Source organism: Cygnus atratus, chromosome 1 (genome assembly GCF_013377495.2).
Source record: "Cygnus atratus isolate AKBS03 ecotype Queensland, Australia chromosome 1, CAtr_DNAZoo_HiC_assembly, whole genome shotgun sequence".
Lineage (NCBI taxonomy): Eukaryota > Metazoa > Chordata > Aves > Anseriformes > Anatidae > Cygnus > Cygnus atratus.
Window position 1 is genome coordinate 75,044,149 of NC_066362.1, and position 24,564 is coordinate 75,068,712.

Here is a 24,564-nt window from a genome sequence, read left to right on the forward strand (position 1 = left end):
AAATATAAAGCTTGCGCAGGTATTTTTCTATTTCAGCCTCTGCTGAGACTGTTAAAGGGATCATGAGTGAAATTCTGAGTCAAGACTTCAAGAATGTCTGTCTCAAGTCTTTCATTGCCTTTGGTCAGATTTTTATGCATCATCAGAATTTGCATATTGTCATTTAGAGCACTCTGAGAGCACCAGTCCCTACTGGGACATTTATTATGCAACCGCAGAAAGCAACAAAAGGTTTCTGCCTTAGAAATTAGATAATACAGTTACGTCCACAGTAAAAGCTATGATTTGATAAACCTACAGTGTCATTTTCCTTAAAGTATCTATTGAGTCCTTCAGTGCTCACCGGTGTACTTCAACAGCTTCTAAATTCTGAAGGAAATGAGGAAGTTCTGCTTTTATTAAAAAAAAAAAAAAAAAGTCTTAAGGGGAGAACTGAGGACATTGAAGAGAAAGATATTAATACTAAACTGAAATTAATCATTTCTTTAAAAAAATCTGCCACACTCAGATTTTAGTTTCATGGCAGCGGCCAACATCTCAGGGATGTCTTCTTCATTCTACTTGTTCACAAAGAGTTAAGTTTTAGAGCAGAAGCTTTCTGACTTAATCTAACATTTACATATCCTTTTCAAAACATCTTCTGCCCTTTGCACTACTCAGTCTCAGGAAAAGGTCAAGAGTGTTTTATAACATAAAAAGATTTTGTTTAAAATTGCTACTTGATTTACATGGCCAATTTGTAAAAGGTAAGTGTGAAAATGTAAATAGTTCTGTCATATATGTATGGGCTATTAAGCTATGGAAAATATTTCTTTGCTCACATTTAAAAACTTCAAAACTTTGTAGTTTTTTATTTTTGAAAACTACAAAAGTGATGCAGGTAGAAAAGTTGTTACTGGTAGTCAAAAAATTTCACACATTACTCATGCTAACAGCATTACACAATAAAATTGGCATATTTCAAATTTAACATTTGTTCAAATTGGAAAAAAAAAAAAGTACTTGAAAGGCCTTGTTCTGCCGTCCATGCGAACAGTGGAGTATCTGCGGCAAGCCTGGTGGCATCCTCAGCAAGCAGATTGCGGAATTCATGCCTTGATACTAAATTCAGATTTACAGGATGCTCATCACCAAGGCCATAATCTGTAAAAATACTTAGGCAGATGTTTAGCTTCAGTTTCTCAAATAATATTGTTAATTTAAACATGATAATTCATATTCTTAAAAAACCTAGCAGCATTGGGGTAGTGTGTGCTGCTGTCTTCCCTCACCTGGTCCCCCTTAGCATGGCACGCACGGTGTCATGCATTGCCACCTCACACCTGCATTCTGTCCTGTGCAACAGGGCATGCTACTGGACTCGTGGTAAGAAAGCATTGCATCTTCCGTGACTTTTGGCGGTCTCCTCCTACAGGTGTCTCTGAGATCCTGCTTACTGCTGTCAGATCGGAAAGGTGGAGGGAAGGGTTGATGTGGAAGTACAAGGTAATTGAAAGTCTAAGAACTAAAATTTAAGTCACTGTTTATGCTGCCTTTTTTTGTTGTTGTCCCACACATCAGTATAAAGAATTAAAACACCACGTCGTTCTCAGTTTTACTTAAGCTTCCCATACTGGTGAAGCACAGGCGGTAACAAAGCTGCTCTGACTTAAAATCCCACTCCACCTACAATATTCTGGTGGTGTTTCCACACGTTACAATTACCAGGCGTGTTATTAATCCCACCAAACACACAAACCCGAGGGCGAAAGGGGCATCCTCCTGCCCGGGGGTCGCTGCAGCAGATCCCCCGCCTTCGGGACCGGCCCTGCCTGGGGACCGGGCCCTTGGCACCCACCGGAGCTGGCTCAGGCTCACTGTCTGTCTTCGCTCCGTGCTCGTGGGCTCTTGCTGCCCGCGGTCCTCCCGCCCGGGGCCAGGACCAGGGCAGCTCCCGAGCGCTTACCTCGAGCCGTCCGTTTCGGGCTTGTTGCGACGGCTCGCTTCCTGCTCCGCTAGGAGCGAAACGACGCGCACCCGGCTCCGCGTCTCCGCAGGGGAGGCAGGCGCCGGGAACCGGGCGCGCCGCTACCGCAGCATCGCCTCACAGGACGGCCTCCCCGGCCGGCCCCTCGCCTCCCTCCCCGACCTCCCCCCGCCGCCGCCGCTCACCTCGGCTCGGCTTCCCCCGGCACTAAGAAGCCGCCGCCGCCGCCCCGCGGCCACACGCAGGCGCCGGGGAAGTGGGGCCCGGCCCCGGCCCACGGCCTGCCCCCATCGTCCGCCCGCCGCCCCGCCCCGGCCCGCCGCCGGCACGGGGCGCTGGGGGCCCCGCCGTGCAGTGGAGGGCTGAGAGGGCTGCTCGCACCGGCGGAGACGCCCGAGTGGCGCGGTCCGGTGGCCAAGGGCCGCTTCGTGAATTGGGAAATGTGGCGGGGCTGGCTGTTGGACGGGGAGGGTAGCGGGCTGTCCCCCGAGGGGCACCGCTAGGCAGAGGCAGCCGGTGTACGCGGCATCCCCGCCCGCCCCGCAGCGAGCGCAGCCAGGGGCTAACGGGTTGGAGGGATGCCCGCTGAAGCCTGACCTCTTGCTCAAAAGGTTTAGTGAGGTCACGGGACTTTGAGTGTTTTCCTTCTGTGCTGTTGATAACAGCGCGGTGAGTGATTCAGTCGGGATCAGCCATCACTAGAGGGCAGGGTTTGCTTCGGAGAGCTTTAAAGAACCAGAAAACCCCTATTGCTCCACGCTTTATTGTCATGTCAAACAGGAGACTTTACCGGGTAACGCCTGGCAGTGGACTTTGCTCTCTATTTATACTATGATTTCACCTCTCTGTTGGTGAAGGTAAACAACATGAGAAGCAGAGCAATGGCACAGATGGCGCACTCTGCCTGAAGTGTAGGTGTCTGCAGACTTTCATGATTCAGTTTTCAAACGTAGAGAAGTGCTTGTGTGTGTGTGTATATATAATATTTATGCAGACCACTTTTTCTTGCACTATGTACTATAATCCTTCTTGTGAGTTGGATGTTCTTCCATCATCTTCCAAGCTCCACACATCAGGGTTACTCATCTGTGAAATGAACATGACAGTCCTTATCTTCAAACTCATGCCGAGGACTGTGTTGTGAGGACTGTATGTACACTTATGCATGCAATATGCTGGATGAGAATTGCCTCGAAAGTACAATATAATAAAAGGGAAATTAACCTCAGTAATATCACTTCTTACCAAGACTTTGTCCCTTTCAGTATTTTTGACATTTCAATTCTTTATTTACTTTCAATTTTTTATTTCAGTTTTGTATTCATTTTCAAATCAATAATGGTTCCCTTCCCACACCCAGGCTTAATTTTGAACATGAAGGTACTCTTGCATGAGTTGACTCATGCTTAAAATAAAACACACAAATGTCATTGTAGGAGTGATCTCTGCCACAAAGATAGCACGCTGATGCTGCGCAGCATTTCCTGATACAATAATAGTAAGCATTATTAACCTGTTTTCAAATTCTCACCAACTTCCCTTGTTGGAACAAGAATGTTACAAAATGGAGATGCATTAATATTAAAAACTAGAGCATCTATTATTAGCTCTCAGCTGTGATGTAATGCTGTTGATGTAATTTTCAGAGACAGCAAAACAACAGATCTTTATTCCATGAAACTGTAACTTTGATTAAGGACTGCTGAGTTAAGCTAAAAGACTCTCCCATAAAATGAAACAAAACAAAACAACAACTGTTTCTGTCCTTAATGAATTATTTAATGAATTTAAAAAGCAGTACTTTTTCAGCTTTTCCCTGAGGCATGATGGATGCTGGGACAAAAAAGCATTGATAGTAAAGCAAAAGGTCCAGGTTTACTTTCTTACTAGCAGTTGTCCCAGAAGATACACCTTTTGGGTTAAAAGGCAGCTGTCGAGGCTGTTCCATGCTCTGGCCTGTTACCAGAGGTGTTGTGATGTCAGGAAATTTCCACTGTGTATGACTGAAGGAAGATACGCAGTGTTTTGTAGCTGTTTTTGTAGTTAAACTAGGGAATACCTAACAGTTTGTTCCTGTTATGTTAATTATTAGGTTTAACTGATTTTTGTAGTTGCAACCTTGCAACTGGGTCTATCACCATAGGATGATATGGTAAATCATAAAGCATATTTATTATACTCAGATTATATGGAGAACTAGGGCTCTCAGGGAATATAGATTTGTATCAGTTGTTTGTTTTATGTCAACACATTGCAAACTGCTTAGTTCAGCTACTACCTGATGGATCTATTTTTTAATAAATAACATCTTGCAGAATGAATAATTTATTTCACCTTTATTTTTCCCTCAGAGACCCTTCAATCTTTAGAGTCCATTATGAAACACCCTTTTGTTCTGTATTGATCATATCAACCTCAGTAACTCTAATGTATGTCAAGTGTCTTAACATCATCTCTCATCTGGGAAGGAGTTGTGTGTACGTAAATCAGGCTTCTCCACACAGGCACTAATGCTGTAAATTTTTAGGTATTATTTCTCTCACACAGTTCTAACTGTGAAGTACAGTTTTTGGTCATTTCAGGGAAACATTCACACACTCCTTCAGAACAGCAGCAACAGAAAAAAAAATCCCATAGCTGTATGGTGATCAACATGTGATACGTTAAATCACAGAGACTTGAGCTTTTGCACCGGTGAAAGCTTTTTAGGCATTCCGGGAATTTCTAGGCACGTTTTGTCAGGCAACGACTCTGCAAATCGCCATCTACTTCGTAATCAGATGTCTATCAAGGACCTTTTCCCTGAACAGAAGACGGGGCAACTACAACCCCAAAGACTTTGTGGTAGCTCCCAAAACCACGGATGAATGGGGCGAGGGCTGAGCGGGCTCCGTGACCCCGCTGTGAGGCGAAGCGGGGGCAGACCCCCGCCTCCTTGCGGCCCGTGAAGGCCGCGCTGCGCCAGGCCCACAAAATGGCGGCCACTCCTTCAGGCTGCGCGGCGCCGGGCGCTCGCGGGGGCGGGGCCTCGGCGCGTCTCCCTAGCAACTGCACCCCCCAACCCGTGCGGGCATGGCCCCCCGGAAGTCCTGCCGCCGCGCGTCCTGTTTCTTAGGGAACGGCGCCGGAAGGGGTGGGGCGGGCCAATGGTGGCGGGCGCGGCTGCGGCCGCGGCGATTGAGGGGCTGCTCTCTGCTGCAGGTGAGAGCGGGGTAGCGCTGTGCGCCCCATCTCCTGCCCCAGCCCGCCCTATCCCGCACGGCCTGGGGGCTGCCGCCACTGAGGGAGGCGCCCGGCTTCCTTCCCGCCGGCGCTATCGCGATATATTGTGCTGTCGCGGCCCTTCCCGTGAGGCGGGTGCCTAGCCCGAGGTCTCCTTGCGCGCCCGCTCCTGGAGGGTAGATCTAATGGGGTGGCTTAGGGACGTGGCATGCAGGTTTTAAGGCTCGTTCACGTTTTTACAGTGTGCTTAATTAAGGCTTTTGTAGCATTTAACGCATTTCCTTTTGAAAGGAGGATTCTATCTCATGCTGACTAACCCCTGAGCTTTTAAAACCACAACAAGGTGGTGTGTGGTACTAGTGAGTCACTGACTGTGATTCAGATGTACTTCAGCTCAAGTAAATGAATCCTTTTGCTTCATTTATTTTTGTTTTGGTAGTGTCTAGAAGGCCCAGTGAAAAGTCATCGCCTTGTAGAACTGTGTGTTGTATAAGCACACAAAGAAGGCCGCAAGTTCATGTGCTCTTTTCCATCTGTTTATTTAGGCTTGATTTCAACTTGTTTTACCAATGTGAATGAAAAATAAGTGGGCCTAAAACGCTTCAAAACCAAAGCCTAATAGTAAACATCTGCCTTGTGGAATTTGTCAATTTAAATAGACTAGGAAGGAAAAAGTGGGAATGCTGCATCGTGAGCTATGGCTCTTGAGAGGAGGGAGACTGAAGCGGAACGTGTCTCCACATCCGGTTGTGGGAGCTGAAGACCTCTTGGGTTGTCTTAGTTGCAAAAATCATCTTGATTACCTTGATTACTCATCTCTACTGGTGTAATTACTGCATTTTTGAGTTTGATTTTTTCGGTGGAAAACTATAAGTGGAGGGAGCAGTAGATGGTGTTATGTGCGTGCATACCTCTGTTCTATCCCCCTTCCTTGCATGGCAGCTTTTGTTCTTGGGAGAGGCACATGCCAAAGAATGTGCCTTGGGCTCAGATTTTCGGCTGAATCAGTACTCATCTGTAGTGGATTTCTGGGTAAGATAGCTATGAAAATTCACTAGGCTGCAATTTTAAAACTCATTTGTGGAATGTACACAACAATTGAAATTGCTTATGAGAGCTGTCTTCCCCTGACGTTAGTATTATCATTTTCTCATGATAGTGCTGTCAGAAAAGCTTCAGCTTGTCCTTTGGAGAAGTAGAAATTGTGGATGTTTGGCTTATCCTCACACCTTCAGTGCATTTGTTATGCATTTATTTCCATCTTTTAGACCTGGCTTTTTTTTTCTTTTTTTTTTTTCTTTTAAAGAGAAAGGGCAAGGCTGTAGCACAATATATATGAGGATGGACAAAAATAACCTGAGCCCCCAGCATAAGGCAGATGCGTATAAACAAGCAAGTTCAGTGGAGGATTGCCATGGGGGCTGAAGTGCTTGTCCTTTGACGAGGAGCTGGGGGAACTGTGCTCCTTTGGCCTGGAGAAGAGGTGACTTTTGTGGTCATGTAATTGCAACCTTCCTGTACCTGTAAGGAGGTTTTCCAGAAGGCATAGCCAAGCTGTTTGGGGTGCTGAAGGGTGGGAAGATGGGAAACAACAAGCACAAGCTGAAACAAGGGAGGTTCAGGCTGAATCTGGAAAAATCTTTTCTCCATAAGGGCAGTTGAGTGGTGAGACAGGATGCCCAGAGCAGCTATGCTGCTTTTGTCTTTGGAGGTTTTCCAAATGTGCTTGGATAAAGCTGAGAGCAGCCTGGTCAGACCTCATGTCTAACCCTGCTTGGAACAGGAGTCTGCACTAGGGACCTCTTGAGGTCCCTTCCAACAGGTCTTGAGATCCTAAGGGAGGGGAAAGGATGATATGGACAAGTGAGAGAGATCTAGTATAGAAAGTGACATCTAGATGTCATGAGTTGAAATGCAGCTTGTGAGGACTGTTTTAATAGCCTTAGGTCTGGGAAAGTCTGCTTTCAAGTGTTTTGTTTTTGTTGATACCAGCTTATTGCGCCCCAGCAGCTAGAGCAGAAGGCAAAATCACAGCTACATGAAATACAGAGAAGACAATAAAAAGTTAGTAATGTTACTTTAGTTCTTTTCCTTACGGCACAGCATACTGTTCCTTGAGAGTGTAAGGGTTTTTTTTGGAGTCTTCTATTTAGTTTGCAGTTGGTGAGTGAAGTGATCCATGTGAACTCTCCTGCTTCAAAACAAAATTAAAAATGTAATTGCATGTAAGTCTTGGTTAGAAGTGATAAACAGTCTGTGCTCTATGCTTTTTTTTTTCCATAAACAGCACCCAGTAAACATATGATAGTGATTTCTGTCGTTAGTGTGTTTAAGGAGAGATGTGAGCTATGCGCCCATTCATAAAAAGTGAATTGGCTGGAGAGCATGGAAAATCCTTGTAACTAGAGTTGTTCTGGTTTGTAGTTGTCCAGTTGACAAATGTGGGCTCTCAGTCTGAACTTAGGACATTCTTTTCCTTGTTTTTTAACAGTGTTTTACTTTTCCCATCTTTCTGAAGTTAAAGTGCTCTCTAGGTTCCACTTCTCTTCCCCTTTGACTGTCCAGTTTTTTTTTCTCTCCTTATGTTATCCATTTCACACCTTTACACTGTTCTTTGCTAACAGGTTGATCCTGCTTTGGGATAATGGCAGGAAAAGTAAAGTGGGTAACTGACATAGAAAAATCTGTATTAATAAACAATTTTGAAAAAAGAGGCTGGATTCAGGTGGCAGAAAATGAAGACTGGAATTTTTATTGGTAAGTACATTAAAATAGCAATTTCTAAATTTGTGAAGTATTTTAATGTCTTCTGTTAATACCATTAGTAATATAACAAAATGCATATTTAAAAATAAAAGATGCACACATTAACTTACTGAAGTGTTCCTAAGAGCATAACATTGTTTCATTGCTCCTGTAATTTCTTATGCTATTGCTGATGTTTTGTTGAGATTTGTATTAGTAGATTTCGCCTCTAGCTGTGTAGGCCTGCTGAAGTCATTAGGTTTCCTCGGGACAGGAGGTCCTGTCCGAGTGGATCCTTTCCTATGCTAATGACCTTGTATGTCTTTCCAGTTTCCCAAAGATTTTGTCAGGCATTGGAAAGTCACTAACCTAGCAAGATGACAATTGCTTCTGAGGATACCATTTGTAAAAACACCAGGGCAAAGGCTGTAGCCAGTGGTGTGTTTTTTGTTTCGTTTTGAAATGTGATATCTGATTTTATTCAAACTTCTTGGAAAAAAAGTCTGCTTACTGTATACTCTACTGTAGGAGGGGTTTTGTGGCCCAGTTGGAATTTTTGAATGTGCCTTTACCTAAATTTTTCTGACAACCTGATGTAAGCAAAAGTACGTGGTTCCAATATATGATACAACATTCTTTTATCAGTGTAGCAGAGGTTTGCCCTGTTACCAGAGTGCAAGCTCTTGTAGTAAAGGCCTTGAGAACTGCACTCGACTTCTCCTCATAGTAAAAAGTTATATGCAAACTAATTTTTCAACATTTCAATGCTGAAAGGTGAATATGAAATTAAATCAAGGTAATGGAGTTTGTCTAATACAAGACTGCAGTGCTGTGCTAGGATGCAGTAATTTATTAAATGGTAGAAACAGTACCTCTTCAGGTAAGCCAAGCCATTGATATCGTCCCTTTCAAATATGACAGAATGGCACTTTATACTGCTGAATGTACCTTTTGTTAACCACTTATTTAAATGAGTAGGAATATAGTAATCTGCTTGTGCTTTTGGAATGCAGCTGGAGGGAGGAGTAGGGGAACAGGACTCTCATGCAAACTGTTGTTACTTGTTTTGTTTTGTTTTCTTCCTGAAATGATAACAGCAGATTGATGGCGTTCAGGAAATAATCTTAAATTTCCAGTGTGACACCTTTAGTACAAAAGAAAAAAAAACTTTGTATTTGTGGCTCTGCTCTTATCTTTTGTGAAAAATGAAGTAGATAACTGATTTGATGACTTGGGTCACCGTAGCTCTCTGCTCTGGCATTTATGGATGCTTTTAGCAAGATCTGTGATTCACCATTCATGTACTTGAAGTACTTTGGAATTCAGATAGCAAGGTAGTCAGTATGAGGTTGTTTTTGGGGCTTTTTTTTTTTTTAAGAGGAAACCTGAGCTTCCAGAGAGCAAACCAATAGATTTAGAAAGATGCCTATGTAGTATTTGGGTGCATATCAGTCATTTGTAGGCCCTGCTGGGATTTGACCTGTCTGTCATCAACAAGCCAGAGTCCACTAGGTCCAAGCTGTCATTTTACTTGCCTCACCATCTGCCCAAATTTGAGTAGCAGAGGGACTGAGACAACCTCTGGCAGGATTTCATTTGGTCTTGCTAACAGGGGTTCAGAGTATGTTGTATTGTCTCTGCAGCAAAGTATTTTACTACACAGAGCAATGAAAGAGAAGTGTGAAAGAGGGAGAAAACAGTGAGAGGGAGAAGATGAAGTGAAGGTAACACTGTTACAACTTTGTCCTCCTGGGTCGTGTTTCTTGAGAAAAGTAATTTGGTATCTGTCTTTGCCTTCAGGATGAGCGTACAAACGATCAGAAATGTTTTCAGTGTGGAAACTGGTTACCGCCTTTCTGATGACCAAATTGTCAATCATTTCCCCAACCACTATGAGTTGACCAGAAAGGATTTGATGGTAAAAAATATCAAGCGATATAGGAGAGAACTTGAGAAAGAAGGAAGTCCTCTTGCAGAAAAGGATGAAAATGGAAAATATATTTATTTGGGTATGTGGTTCTTATCAGCTTTAATCTTGTTTACTGTGTGGTCAGTGACCTGTTGGCATTGTAACTTGAAACAGCAACAGAACAGCACATTAATGTACAAATTATTCTAATTTACGCGTTGCTAGTTTTGTGCAATGAATTGAGTAAGAAAAACTGCTGCTTGCAAGAAGTATGTGCAACCAAAGCTGCCTGTTTTTACCAGGTTGCTTTTGGAGACCTAAAATTGATGTGTTTGGATCATCGCATAAAAGTAATCTAGTTGCAGCACAGCTCAATTTTCTGAATTTCTGAAGTGTTCCAACGCTAAAATGACTATCTGCAGATGCTCTGTCACTAACAGTCAGTTAAATAGAATAAAGTGTACTCTATCCTAAAATTACTCTGTTCTGCAAACATAACAGCCTTCTTTCCCTGTCTTTTCCTCCTTTTCCCTCCCCACAAACCTGCCATTAGAGCATAAGGAAACACAAGAGTAGGGAAAGTGATTAAAAACAGTATTTGCAAACATTTAATATGAAATTCTGTATTTTCAAAGCTTTTCACAAACCTTGTTTTGAAGGATAAGGGCTAATATTTCACAAATCGAGAGAAGCAGAGGTCATGCAACCTATTCAAGAACTTTGCTGAAATTAGACACAAGGCAGGACTAAAAGATTGAACATTTCTGTTTCTGTCACACTGGGTGTTTCCTCCACTGTGTTCTTACTGGTACATAGCGCTGTTCAGGGAAGAGAACAAATCCAGTTACTATGTGTGGAAGTTGTATTTAGGCTTGGTTTGGTAAGTAGTAAGGTTCTTAATGAAGACTGAACTTACCAGTGCAGCATTAGCTGAAGCAACATGGGCTGAAGAGAAATGATCATGAAATGATTATTTATAAGCATAAGGAATAATCATGAAATTATTATTCCTAAATGTAAGGATATACAGAAATAGATTTGCATATGTATCTATAACTATTTTAAAGAGGGAAGTATTGTGGCATTAAGGTATTTTGCTATAAGATCAGTGGTGGAACTGAAGGGCCCTAAAACTTCATATCAGAAAGGGCTGGAGTTTCTTTAAATCAAAAGTGAAAAAACATTATCTGGAAATCCTATACTGGAGCAAAAACTAAAATAATCTTTTGTAGAAAGGTTCCAGACAGAATTGAGTGGATAAACTCTTCAGAGGAGAAATTTAGGGGAAGTTGGAGAACTGGTAATGACTGCTAGAAAATGAAGTTTAAAAACAAATAAGAACAAGCAAAAACAAACAGAAAATCCACCACCACCACCATTGCCCCTCCCCCCCTGCAAAAAAAACAAACAAACAAACAAAACCACAACCAACCAAAGGAAAAAAGCCACTACCCCCTCAAAACAAACAAAGTAGGAGTAAGTTGGGAGTAAGGAGAGCAAAGTTGTTACAGAGGTCGGAAAGCATTGGAGTGAAATAGAGATGGAGACATTGAACTGATTTACATCTGGGGCAAGTGGAAAAAAAAGCACTGTTCATCTGTGTAAGAAAGAAGCATTGCTTTATGGATGAAACAATAATCTGATAGCGAAAAGCAAGAAATATTTTTCTTTAGATTTCAGCGAGCATGGTAATACTGGGTATGGGAGCAAAGAATGACTAATGGAAGTTACACAGAAACAAAAAATACCACATCCAAAGAGGAAACATCAACATTAGGATTTTTGCATATACAGAGATTTGAAGAATGATAAAAGCTAGCATATGAAATCGAGAAATTTTGCTAATATAAGTTAAGTTGGAATGGTGTCTAATACTCTAATTGCACATCATTTAAACAGAAGAAAAATAATCCATATGAATTAAAGTCTGCTGATCTGAAATTAGCAGCATGCAATATTTAGCAATTCTTTAAGTAAAAACTATGAACCAAATGAGATTAAAAAGCAACATGAGTTTTCTTGAAGGTGGATCATGCCAGATTGGAAAAATTGAGAACCAAGAAATTATTTTTTACCCTATATTCATGAATAGTCTTCTTAGATATAGCGTCCTTAATCGTGAACCTTTTTTTTTTTTCTCTTAACTCAGATTTTGTTCCTGTTACTTTTATGCTTCCTGCCGATTATAATCTCTTTGTTGAAGAATTCAGAAAAAATCCCTCCAGCACTTGGATTATGAAACCTTGTGGTAAAGCTCAAGGAAAAGGAATATTTCTAATTAATAAACTCTCTCAAATTAAAAAATGGTCTCGAGATAGCAAAACATCTTCGTAAGTGCTTAAAGACTAAACCCTTTGTTGTACTTTGTATAATCAGGTGAACCACATGAACATGCTAGTTGTCCAATGCACAGGGAAAAGTATTTCATTACTATTGCTTTGTCATTATATAGTTTTGCATTTCATCTCAATTATCTGGCTTCCTCCTTCAAACAAGTCTTAGTAAGATTTATTTTGGTGTGAGGAGGTATAAAAAACTGTTTGAATAACTATTCTCTATAAAAAATGCTTTTAGTGTTGGATGAATAACATGCAAAAACAAATTGTTCTGCTCCATAGTGTTAAATAACAGGAAGTGAGGAAAAAAATCTTTCCCTGAGCAGTTTGTATTTAATATGTATCAATTCACTTCTTAAACTAGTACAAAGGAGGAATGTGCTTTTAGGAAATAAAGACGTGATCTATTTGGAGCACAAAGTAATACGCCTTACATTGGTGACTTACTTCCAAATGGATCTAACAGTTTAGCAATCTGTGTTTTCCTCTGACTAATAAAAGTTTTGATTGCACAACTAATGCTATTTTTTTCGGTTTTAAATTGACTGGCTAAACCTCCCTTGAGTATTTTTTTCTATTTACCTTGGAATCTGAAGAATGTCACAGTTTGAAAGCTAGCTTTGCAATTGCAAGCCATGCATAAATACAAACACTCTAGGCTTTGACTAACAAAGGTAATGTAATATGTACTCTTTGCTTTTCTGAACTCTGATTAGCTGTAAATGCTCTCAAAGGAAAAGGCTGGTTTGTAGAACTGCATTCTGAGTGGCTCAGTTTGCTACTCTGTTAACTTCAAAACTGAATTTAAATGGAAATCTCAGCCATGTGTTTTGTATCAACTTTTTTTTTCTTCGGTATGTAATGATGGATGCCAAGCATGTTTTATTAACCAGTATAACTTAAAACATTGCATTGCCAATAAGATACAAGATTTCAGTCAATTCAAAAGTACAGGCTGCTTCTAAAGAAGAAAAAGATCTATCATGTTATAACATTTACAGTTGTCACATTCTGAAAGCTTACTGATGTCTTACAGGTTTGTATCTCAGTCTTCCAAAGAAGCTTATGTGATTTCTCTATATATCAACAATCCATTACTAATTGGAGGAAAGAAATTTGACCTTCGTCTGTATGTTTTAGTATCTACCTATCGCCCTCTGAGATGTTACATGTAAGATTGTATATGTTTGTGTTTTAATGTTTAATGTAGTCAAAATAATGTTGCCATTGTTGCACAAAGAAGTTTAACATGTACATGGTGTCCTGGGATGATCTTTTCCTTACTTCCTACTGGGGTTTAACACACTTTAATGACTTTTTGCATTTAAGGTATAAACTTGGATTTTGCCGGTTTTGTACAGTAAAATATACACCAAGTACAAGTGAATTGGATAACATGTTTGTACATCTTACAAATGTTGCCATTCAGAAACATGGGGTAAGTGTACTGTGTTCTTCGGTGCTTTTTCATAGGAAGACTGGTTTTCTTGAATTGTCCCAAAAGTTTGGAATAAAAAGGCTTTTTGTCATTTTTTCATCAGCTTGCAATTAAATTACTTATTTGATCTTTAAATAAATAAATTGTAAAAGACTGTAGATAAAATATATGCAAGATAATGAGTTGCAAGCTCTGTAATAGACTGTGATATCATCACAGTATTTACTTGGAATTTCTTTCCAAGTCTCCTGTCATTTAAATGCTAATATGCTCACTTAGCAATTCTGTCTATGAGCAGTGGAATTAATGAAGCCTGGTTCCTGTGGATTTGTATTTTATAATGGCACTTGAATATCTCCTTCCTGATCTCCCCTTCCCTCTTTCTCACCTATCCAGTTAATTCAGCTTTCCTGTTTTCAGCACTTATTTACCACAGTGCCTTCCACCTTCTTCCTATGTGTCGTCGTTGTGGTGTTGTCCCCCTCCTCCCCCCCGCTTTCTTTGGTGAAAAAGGGAACATGCAGTTGTGAGTTTAGTGATAAATGTTTGCTGCCTGGCCAGCTGGTGGCTTCCTCTTGAATGCACAATGATGGAGTTCTGCCTGAAGAACAGTTCCGTCCTGTAATTTGCCATTGATGCTCATAAAATATGTGGAAGCCTGATAGCTTTGACAGCATTTCCCTTTGTCAAAATAGGCTAAAATTCACCAGTGAAATGGGTGGACATGCAGTATCACTGCCCAAACCTTGTTCCTTCAGGGAATTCACTTGATAATGGCTGTCCCTTCTGCATTTTTAGCAGATGTCTGTGATTTGTAAAACGTGCCTCCGTAGCAGGGATTAAAACTCCATTGTTTTACTTCCCAATTTTGTGGGGTTTATTTTTTTAAGAGCATTGAAAATACATACATATATGTATATGCACGCTCATGCACAAAGAAAAATGTGCCTTGTGTCTTACCGCTTTGTAAGTTATAGCAGAACTGTTAGCAGTTATAGCTATAACCTACATATAGCTATAGCTTATAACTGTTATAGCAGCATAACAGAACTGTTTTTATCCGGATATTCCTGTAACAAAGGTGTGAATTGTAAATGTCACCTATGGTGGTAATTATTAGCTAGAGTAAGTGTCAAAATGTAACACTTTTAGCACTGCAAATATTTTCTTGCTCAGATGCTGATTTGTGAAGTGCTTCAGAGATCTTATGATCTGACAGGGCACACTGAGTTGCAGTAAAACAGTTCCCGTACAATGTAAGAGCATAAATCATGGTGCTGTTGCCAGTAACAGAGAAGAGATGAGGCATGGGATATGCTGCCTATCCCATTATCATGCACCCTTTCATCTTCTACACCAACTAAAGTATTTCTCCCAAGAACTTCAGTATTTCTCCCAAATAAAAGTAGAAGTGAAAATAAGTAGTGAGGTCATCTTGAAAGAAGAAAGGACAACAGAAATGGGTATAGAAGTATAAGCATAAAAATGTAGAGTCATTACTGGAGCATTTGAAAGATTTATTTTTTTTTAGAAATGTTGAACCATTAATACCTGTTGAGTCTTCCAGAAAGAGGTGAGAAAAGTTTAGCCACTCTGTCCCATCTTTCCTTCTGTTTTAAACATGTCTGCAACTTCAGAGGCAACTAAGCTCTACAATTTTAGAAGAACCACCTAATTTGAACTGTCAAGTGATTTATCAAAATTATGATGAGGTCTGGAAAAGCTCTTAGTTTCTAGCTTTTCATCTCTACTCTAAACCCTATGTGAACCCTGGAGTTTTACTTTATTTGTATCCTACAAGCTCATGGGAAAATATCACTAAATTGAAAAGCTTATAATTCAATATCAGGGAGGGAGAAAAAGTAATGTAAAGGGAAGGAGGGTAATTAAGTATACACATTGTAATATTTGTGCCAGAAAATATAATTCTAAATCATTATTCACTGCATGTGTAATGCAAAAAAAAACAGTAATTCTTCTATTTAATTTTCTGTTAGCAATCGTCCATGTAGCCTGCAATATTCTGCTTTGTTCTGATATTTTTAATTAAATAGTTGTGACCGTGCAAAGCTCTATACTGTTGCAATCTATTTTCTGATCCAAACCATTCGATGATTCTATTTTGATTTGAGTACTTATTCTGAAATGCAAAGTGGGTTGAAACTTTGATCTCTGTCCCCTTTCTGGAATCTGTGGTCTTAAGACATTTTTTCCATGCAAGTCCTGAGAACCATGTTTCAGATCTTTATTTGTATAGTCTTTCAAATTTACGATGGGGGAAGCTGTAGAGGAGAGAAGGAAAAAAAAAAAAAAAAAAACAACCAAACAAAAAACTAAGAATAGATAGAGGTTTCTCTGACCTTGTTTTACAAGATGAAAGGTTTCATTCCTATGAGAACTTTTTTCTACTCTAGGCATTCAGTGTTTTATAATTTAGCAGGCATACAATCGTTCTTATAAACACTCAGAGGAAAATCTTTAAAAAGGGATAAAGTCCTTGTCCTGAGAGCTATTTGAGGACTGAAAATGTCTTTCCATCATGATGGTAAGAACACCATCAGTTTGCTTTGGTCCTTCCGTTTAGTGAGAATATCTTGCAGGACGTTGATAGCCTCTGAAAAGACAAAAATATAGCAACCTCCTTTTTTTCCCTTGTTCTGTTTCAGCAGCACTTAATGTGTTTTCTATAGCAAAGTACTGAATTACCTGAAAAATTGTTTGAGAGTAATTCAGGTGTTATTTCACTGTCATCATTAATGCAGCTGTTGTCAGTAGTACCATTAAGAATATACCATGCTTGTCTTTTGGGGAAACAGACAAGTCATATTTTAAATGAGTAAACCCAGATAAGTGCTACATTTTAGAACTGCTAACTTTAGTGAAATTTAGCTATTATTAACTATTTCTCCAGAGGAGGAAAAAGGTTCAGTCCTCTCTTGTCACACTTCAAAACTTAGATTTCCCAGTCGAAACTTAGATTTTGCTATTAAACTGTTGAAGTACTTTTTTTCTTTTAAGTCCAGCTTTATTACTTGATTTGTGAAGTGCAATATAAACATATGGCTATAATAAAAATGGTTGTTTATGTAGAGGGCAGTTTAAAGATGAAGTCTGCATAAAGCTGTAAAATAGAGTAAAAGCAATTTGAGTTTGTTTTTAAAACAACATTTGTATGCAAGTATAAGTGGGCTTTTTGTGTGGATGAAACAAAACTGCTGAACAACTTCAAAATCTTAGACTAAATTAACTGTGCAACTCTTCAGGATGATTACAATCATATCCATGGAGGCAAGTGGACAGTGAGTAACTTACGCCTGTATCTAGAAAGCACCCGTGGAAAGGAAGTGACAAACAAATTATTTGATGAAATTCACTGGATAATTGTGCAGTCCCTGAAAGCCGTTGCGGTGAGTACTGTTCTGGGAATGCTGCTACTGTAGACTTTTCATAACCATGCAAGTGAGCTTGCCACCAAAAAATCCTTGAAATCTGTTTCCTGGTATTTGAATGACAGTGTTGATGCTGATTCCTGCAATTCTGTGATCTATTGATTTGTTTGAGCTGGGTGAACTTGAATCTTGGGTGGGTGGGCGAGCTGTGGGTGCATATTGAAGAGCTGAATGAATCTCTCTCATTCAGGTCTCTCTGAACTATTTAATATGACTTGATACTGCCCTTGTGAATAGTATTAAGTTCTGCCAAGGCTCATGATGTCATTTCAGCAATAACAAATGTGTCAAAGAAAAAATAGCTGTGGAGGACAATTTATCAATCAAAATGTAAGGATATTAGTTTAGCAGACTTACGTAACTTACTTTCAGCTCTTCTATATACTAGTCACATAGTTATCATGAACTGTTATACTCTTATTTTTTTTGATTTAAATATAACAGTCCTCTGCTTGAGTGACCTTCGAGTGTTTGGGTAATATTCCATGATTACATAAGAGAGCAGGTACTGCTCCATGGGTCAACTGGGGTAACTGAAGAGCTTATTGCTGCCAAGAAGGGCTGTCCTGTTCTCAAGTGCACGGTCTCGTCATCTTTTTTGGGCTGGTCCTGGCACCATTGGGAGTTGAATCATCTCACTTGTCCAACTGAAAAATTACTATTTTATTGATGGGTTGGTATTCTGCCAGTGTTATAAGCTGAATGACCTCACTGAAGGATCAGATGAATGCCAGAATCAGCACAAGAAAGAGGGACAAGGTCACGAAGCTAGAATCGGTGGGAGGTGGGGAAGTGGGGCTCACCTCAGCGTCTGCTATCCAATCATATTTGAAAACAGATGCGAGAAGAAAAGGTATTTAATCTAAATGTTTGCAGAACCTTAGGAGAAGAAAAGTGTTTAGAATATAGAGGATGAAATGTTTTGGTCAGCTTCAGTACTTCTTTGTGTCTGAGAATGACAGATGTAATAAGAGATGCTCTTTCCTCTTACCCCTCTTTCATTCTCTGAAGAAATGAAAAGCTTTCATTATTAATGTAGGGGAGGAAATCATGTTTCTAACCTGTTCCAAAGGTTTCTTTAAAAGATCTGATGAGATTTGTATAAAAGTCTTGGCGTGCATACTGAAAATCCTTTGCAGATGCTGGAAAATTGAGCGGAGGATGTGTATCTATGTACAACATGATCCTTTGTCTCTCTTAGCATTCAAGATCGTAGATGGCTTGAGCTAATAATAGTTTTTAAAAATATCTGGTAATTGTTTGACCTTAACTTTCTGCAGTAAAAGAAATGTCTTTGAATAAGTCTTCCATCTCTGAAGTTTAAAGAATTTATGTTTATGTGAAGCTGTGTTATGTAAACTTGAAAACTTCCCAATTTCTCCAGATATATTCAGGTTTTAGATATTCTTACTGCTTTTGAAAAATGGGAGAACACTTATTTTAAATCTGGAAGCATGATGGAGAACTAATGTAACTTAGTCCTTGGCATTAATGCAATCATTAATATTGAAATATGTACTTTGGAGTTGCATGTGGGGAGAATCCTGAACTTATTAGTAAGCTTATGTTAGAGTTACATTAGCTTATGTTGTAGAAGATTTGTAATCCAGTCATGTCACTTACAGCAAATCAAGTGCGTAATCAGGTTACTTACAAATTTGTTGTTCTTAATACATTTTTGTCTTTTTTTTTTAGCCTGTAATGAATAATGATAAACACTGCTTTGAATGCTATGGATATGACATTATCATTGATGACAAGCTTAAACCATGGCTAATTGAGGTAAAGTTACACAAAATATGGAAATAACTTCTTACTAATTTTATTTCACAGAGTAAAAGAGTACAGAGAAATCTACTTGGTTTTCTCTTTTTAAGCTTTGTCTTTCTGTTCTTCAGGTAAGTGGATTAGGCAAAATGTCAGAAAGTAAAATAGACCATGTGATGACCAAGCTAGTGTGTGCTTTTTTTGTTTGTTTTTTTTTGTGTGTTTGGCTTTCTGTTTTGTCTTCCAAATCCGGAGCATCCACACAATTAGACTTCAGAGGCAGTCTGAATATTAGCAGCCCTCTTAGTTAATGTATCAGTAGCTGGAAAATTGACATTGGCCTGATGCAGCATAACATTGAGCTTACCAAGTCTTGAGCGCTGTCATGTCATTAATGTTGCAGGTTAGGAGGAAAGAAAGGGGAGGCATATATAGGATAATTGGGAAATTTGGAAAGCTTCTTTTTTCACATAAATTTCTCTTTAGTGTATTAACTTTGGATCTGTGTGTTCAACAAAAATTTTATCTAGCCCTCTTCCTTCTTAATCCTACTGAAAGTGAAAGAGCAAAGCTGTTTACTGTTCTGATACCACTTCTTTGTAATAAATGTGGAACACAAGAGATATGTTAAAATTAACCCCACTTTTAGCCTTAGCTAAAAAAAAAAAAAAAATCCAATTTAGTGCTCTGAATAGAGAGGGAGCATATGTGTTTCTCCAGCTCACAATTTAACAGGGGAGAACTTGGATTAAGAACATAAATAAAAGCTGTTTAACTAGAATAAGCCTACAGATTCCTGTGTGTAGCAACTGTTGGAGTGAACCAGGCACTGAAATTTATGGTTTTGGTATCCATGGAAGCTTAGAAAACTAAACAAAATCTGCCTTTCTGAAACCTGGTGAACTTAGTCTCAGGAAAAATCTTCAAGGCCTTCTGATGCTGCAGACATGTAGTGTTGTTTTTTTTAACTTAAAAAAAACAAAAAAGCCCAACGGGGGATTCCATTCAACATCTGAGGAACTGAAAGATGTGCTTAGAGACGCTGATTCTTCATTTCCCAAATAGTATGTGTAGTCATCACACGTGCTGTTTAGAGAACTGTACTACTCAAAAAATTGATGCTGCCTTTTTTTTTGTAGGTTAATGCTTCCCCTTCTCTTACTTCCAGTACGGCTAATGATCGCATCTTGAAGTATAATCTTATTAATGACACACTTAACATTGCTGTGCCAAATGGGGAAATTCCAGACTGTAAATGGAATAAATCTCCACCAAAAGAGGTTCTTGGCAATTATGAAGTCTTGTAAGTTTTATCAATGTTCTGTATAAATGCAAATGTTTTTCAGTTGCTCCACTTTTTTTAATGTGCAGTGTAGATCACAGAGATAAAGTAAACTTAATTCATTCATATGGGAAAAATGGACACAAAGATAGCACTTCATTTTTTAGGGCTGCATTAGCAGCTTTGGAGGTGGGAGTACATCCTTTATCTCCAGAGGGAACTTAAATTGTCTAATAAACCGCTGGGTGTAGTGAGCTTCCAGCAGCTGAATTTGAGGTATAGAAGCATAGAGAGCATTTGTCTTCTACATACGTAGAGTTTAATTTTCTCGAGTGTAACATACAGATTGTAGTTAAATAGATAAAATTTGTATCAAATAGCTATTACCTCTCAGTTCATAGAAATGATGCCACTTAATTCTTGTCATTCATGGATGTAATAATAATAATGCATTGCCAGGTATTTTTAAAATTCCGCAATCTGTATTACAAAGGGAGAAATCAAGGAGATGGACTTCTTTATGTTGGAGTGTCTGAAGGATTTATCTAGGATGCAGAGGAACACTTAAATACCATGTTGATGACAATTTCTCATGTTTATTGAAAGAATGTTCAGATAGGTTCTCAAGCCTATTTATATTACAGTTGTTTAGGATGTCAGGAATGTGGTATGTACACAGTTGATCCAATAGTTCATACCAGTTTTACACTCTTTTGATATGTTAGTAAAATCAGTTATATATGTAAGTGTCAGCTGAATTATGATTTAAATTTCAGTTAATGTTTTATATGTGGTAGCTACAAATACCTATACAACAATGTAACTAAACATATATTATGCCTGTTCTACGACTGATCTATAAAATATTGTAGTATTATCTTTTGATAATTATACATCCGTAGCCAATTCCTGATTAAAATTTCCATAACAACTGAGAGGTAAGTGTATACTGAGGTTATCTGAGACTATAATGTGGTTAGATATTTAAAGAACTACTTGTCACTGTGGTTAAGTGTTACAAAATACATGTCATCAAATGCATTTAATTTAAACACAGTTTGTTCAGCTCATTCTTTCCCTACTTGCTCACTGATGCAACATTGGAGTTTTCTGAAATTGCAGTTAGCAACCCTCTGTTTGAAGCAATAACTTAAGACTTCATTAAATGGCCAGCAGTCAGATGTTGTTGCTCAACCACAGGTCTGCAAAGAGCAATATTGAGGAGAAATACAGAAGAACATTTCACGCTTGTGAAATTTCACAAACTCAGGAGTTTGACTAAAGCTGCCAAACAATTTGTTTCTTACAAAAAGTAGCTGAAGATGTTTTGGTTGATCTGTATTATAAAATCATGTGGTGGTAAATTTCCTTGAATAATAGCTGTATCGCAAACTATGTGCATGTAAACATTTGCGTAGAACAGCTTGTATTAAATGCCAGTGCTAAATATTAAGCAAAACAGAATATGGAAGACGACTTGTTTGTGTAGTGAATAGCGGGACAAGGTACCGAACAGATTGTCTTATTTTTAGATATGATGAAGAGATGGCGCAAAGTGATGGTCCTGATCGTGACTTGCGAAGTCGTTCTGGGCAATCCACTGGAACAAAAGGAGGTCGTGCAAGAGATTCGGGAAAGCCTGTATTGACCACCTGGAAATAATGATTAAAAAACCCAACCACACTGGTGGTAGGACAACATCATGAACAAAAAGGCAGTTCATTAACCGATTTCTCTATTTTGCTATGTTGTATGTGGGAAGTATTAAAGGAGGACAATACAGCTTTTGAAAAGAAATGAAATATACTCTAAAACCAGGAACTGTACTATACATGCGCTGACTTGCCAATTATAATAATTATACACATGCACGTGCATATATATATATATATATATTTAAAAAAATGTATGCATATATATAAAAAACTAATTTCATGCAAGGATATTTGTGCATGTGCTTATAGTAGTTCTCTGAAATCAACGAATTCTGAACTTTTAGAAGCATATATATTCAGACTTTGAAGAAACCGATACACTCTCAACAATGATTAAAAGGTTTCTTTATAAAGATGACAACTCAAAATATGTGTTCTGAAAGAAGATACTCGTTGCTCTGAATATAGTTTATTTTCAATAGTAGCCTATCTCTACATCTATGTAATAAAAGAGATACGGATTCCGTGAAAGGGTGGTAGTGGTGAGGATAAGTATTGCCAGAATGATGGTTGATGGCTTCTTGCTAGTAAAGAAAAAAAAAGTAATGAGAGAAAATAGTAGTGCATGGAGTCAATGATTTACAAACAGTCTTAAGAACTTGAAAAGTAAATCTTTATATGCTGAGGGTTTTTTGATTGTTTTGTTTTTGTTTTCCCTTAAAATGTTTTGAGCTGATATCTCTTTAACGGTAAAAGTTTCATGTACAAAGGAAATATTTAATATGGTAAATTGATGCATTATTTGACTAGCTGTTCACTTTTATTGCAAGATAATGTATCTTTGGAAAATCAGACAAAACAATTACATACTGTAATAAATCTGAGTGCTTGAGACTGGCTATACATCTTTAGTTGCACCAGAGTCTCTTCCTGTATTTATGCACGTAAGTAGAATATCTGGATATTTTTGTATATTTTGTATGTACTATAACAAAAATATCGTTGAATATGATAAGCTATTTCTAGTAGCTCTTGTATCAAAATCTGTGATAATTAGCTACCAAAATGTATAGAGCAAAAGTTAAAAATAGGTATTTCAGCCTTCTAACATTGTAGTATATAAATAAACTAGTTGAGTCTGTCAGTGGCTCTTGCTTTCCACTTGCATTTCCACCAGCTGTTTGGCTGTTATTTATATATGTATGGATGTGCAGCTCTGATCATCTCCTCCCCCCCCCCCCCTTTCTTTTTGATAGTGGAGGATTATGGAGAGAAAGACAAAGGAGTCTTGAAGTTGCAAGTATCCGTGCAACCATAATACACTCTAATCTGGATACTGCTAGTGCAGCGATACTCAATTTCTGCCTGCCAGAGCAGGCTAAGTGCTTTTCGCCTTTCTATGTGGCAGGCCACTTAAGTGCATGCAAATTAAACTTAACCTCTCCCATAAGTGTATTGTTAATAACTTATCTTGCTGACACAAACATGGATTCAATAATGCAGTGCTCTTTAAAGAGCAAGAAATCAGAGACTGCAGTTAGTTGTGGTGACCCTCTCTTCCTGATCTCACTCCACTTTCTTTTTAAAAACAATGGACTAGTGATCAGGTATATCAGACTGCTTTCTCCTCGTTTCCTTTTCCAATAAGCTTTTTGCAGAGGTTGAAGTTTGAAGGCTTAGCTATGTTATCACTTGTAATGCATGCAAAAAATAGCTATACAAAGAGAGTTTTATGGAACGAAAGTGAAATGACATGAAATCCTAAGTGATTCAGATTGCCTTTCTCCTTATCAGTAACAAGCAAAAAATAACTGTAAGCAAGCAGGAAGTCTTCCTTTTCTATGAAGAACTTGAAGCCTCATATAGATACGTGAAATGTTCTTGTAAAAGTCAAAACTGGGAACCCCCGTTGAAAAATACAATGCTTTGCCTGAATTTGACTAAGGAAAGGGCCGTGGCCTGTGGTAGCTGAAAAAGTTTGCTCTGTGCATGAAACGACTTGTCTGCAGGCTCTGAAACGGGGCGGAGGGGAGAAGGAAACAAAAGCAGCCCTAGCTAATAGTTCTGGGGGAGGAGGGCAGTATGTGAACATCATTCTGTGAGATGTTTGTTTTTACCTTTCAAGGCCATGTACAGGTGAAAAGCTGGTGAGGAGGAGGAAGGGCTGGAAAGGAAAACTTATTGCATATCCAGGGATAAAATTTTAAACTTTCACTCCAGCGTTCCTTAGCTAAATCTGCTGTTGTAGTAGGACACAAATAATGGTACAATGTGGTGGGTAAACTGATAACAGCCTGGGGCATGCTCCACTATCAGTTGGAGCTGAGGTGATTAGTGAGATGTTTAAACCATTCTGGCATGTGTTTATACTGTAGGAGTTGAGGGTAATTAAAGGTGTGATGTTAACGTGTATGACAAGATGTTCAACCTTGTGTGGATGCCCTCATTCAGAGGTAAGGTGGCTCTTTTTGCTGGAGCCTAATTCTCCAAAAGATTAAAGGCTGTTTTACCTCTGATTGAGACCTCTGATTGAGAGAGCTTAAATGGGCTTAAATCTGAGTGACTGCTAGTAGACAAGGTCATGGATCTGAGTAACTAGCCTTGGCCCTAGGCAATCTTCCTCTAAGTGCATCTGACTGTAAGATAAAGAAACTGTTTGGGATTTCATGGGAGCAAAAAAAATTAGAAATAGAAGTCCTCAAAAGTTCTGACTTTGCCTAATGTAATAACTTGCCAGGAAGAGCTAAAATAAATGTGCTTCTCAGTCTTGCTCTTCATATGCTCAAGTGATCACC

At 39.0% G+C, this 24,564-nt stretch overlaps 1 protein-coding gene across 2 annotated transcripts; it reads left to right on the forward strand.

Moving 5' to 3' along the window:
• The first annotated feature begins 5,073 nt into the window (after nt 1-5,073).
• Nucleotides 5,074-23,021, forward strand: TTLL1 (TTL family tubulin polyglutamylase complex subunit L1). Of its 2 annotated transcripts, XM_035540948.2 has the most exons (10): nt 5,074-5,167; nt 7,813-7,945; nt 9,734-9,942; nt 11,992-12,172; nt 13,215-13,349; nt 13,508-13,616; nt 16,880-17,023; nt 18,761-18,847; nt 19,972-20,135; nt 21,647-23,021. In XM_035540948.2, the coding sequence occupies exons 2-10, from the start codon at nt 7,833-7,835 to the stop codon at nt 21,774-21,776; spliced, it is 1,272 nt and encodes a 423-aa protein (XP_035396841.1). In that variant the 5' UTR covers nt 5,074-5,167; nt 7,813-7,832; the 3' UTR covers nt 21,777-23,021. The 2 variants fall into 2 exon arrangements, with proteins under 2 accessions (XP_035396841.1, XP_035396842.1); XM_035540949.2 differs by lacking the exons at nt 5,074-5,167; nt 7,813-7,945 and adding an exon at nt 9,576-9,657 and having other exon boundaries at nt 21,647-23,020.
• Nucleotides 23,022-24,564: the final 1,543 nt, after the last annotated feature.

Coding starts and splice junctions, on each gene's coding strand:
- TTLL1 (XM_035540948.2), top strand. CDS start 7,833: ATGGCAGGAAAAGTAAAGTGGGTAACTGACATAGAAAAATCTGTATTA. Junction 7,946..9,733: donor GAAGACTGGAATTTTTATTG/GTAAGTACATTA, acceptor CTTTGCCTTCAG/GATGAGCGTACAAACGATCA. Junction 17,024..18,760: donor AGTCCCTGAAAGCCGTTGCG/GTGAGTACTGTT, acceptor TTTTTTTTTTAG/CCTGTAATGAATAATGATAA.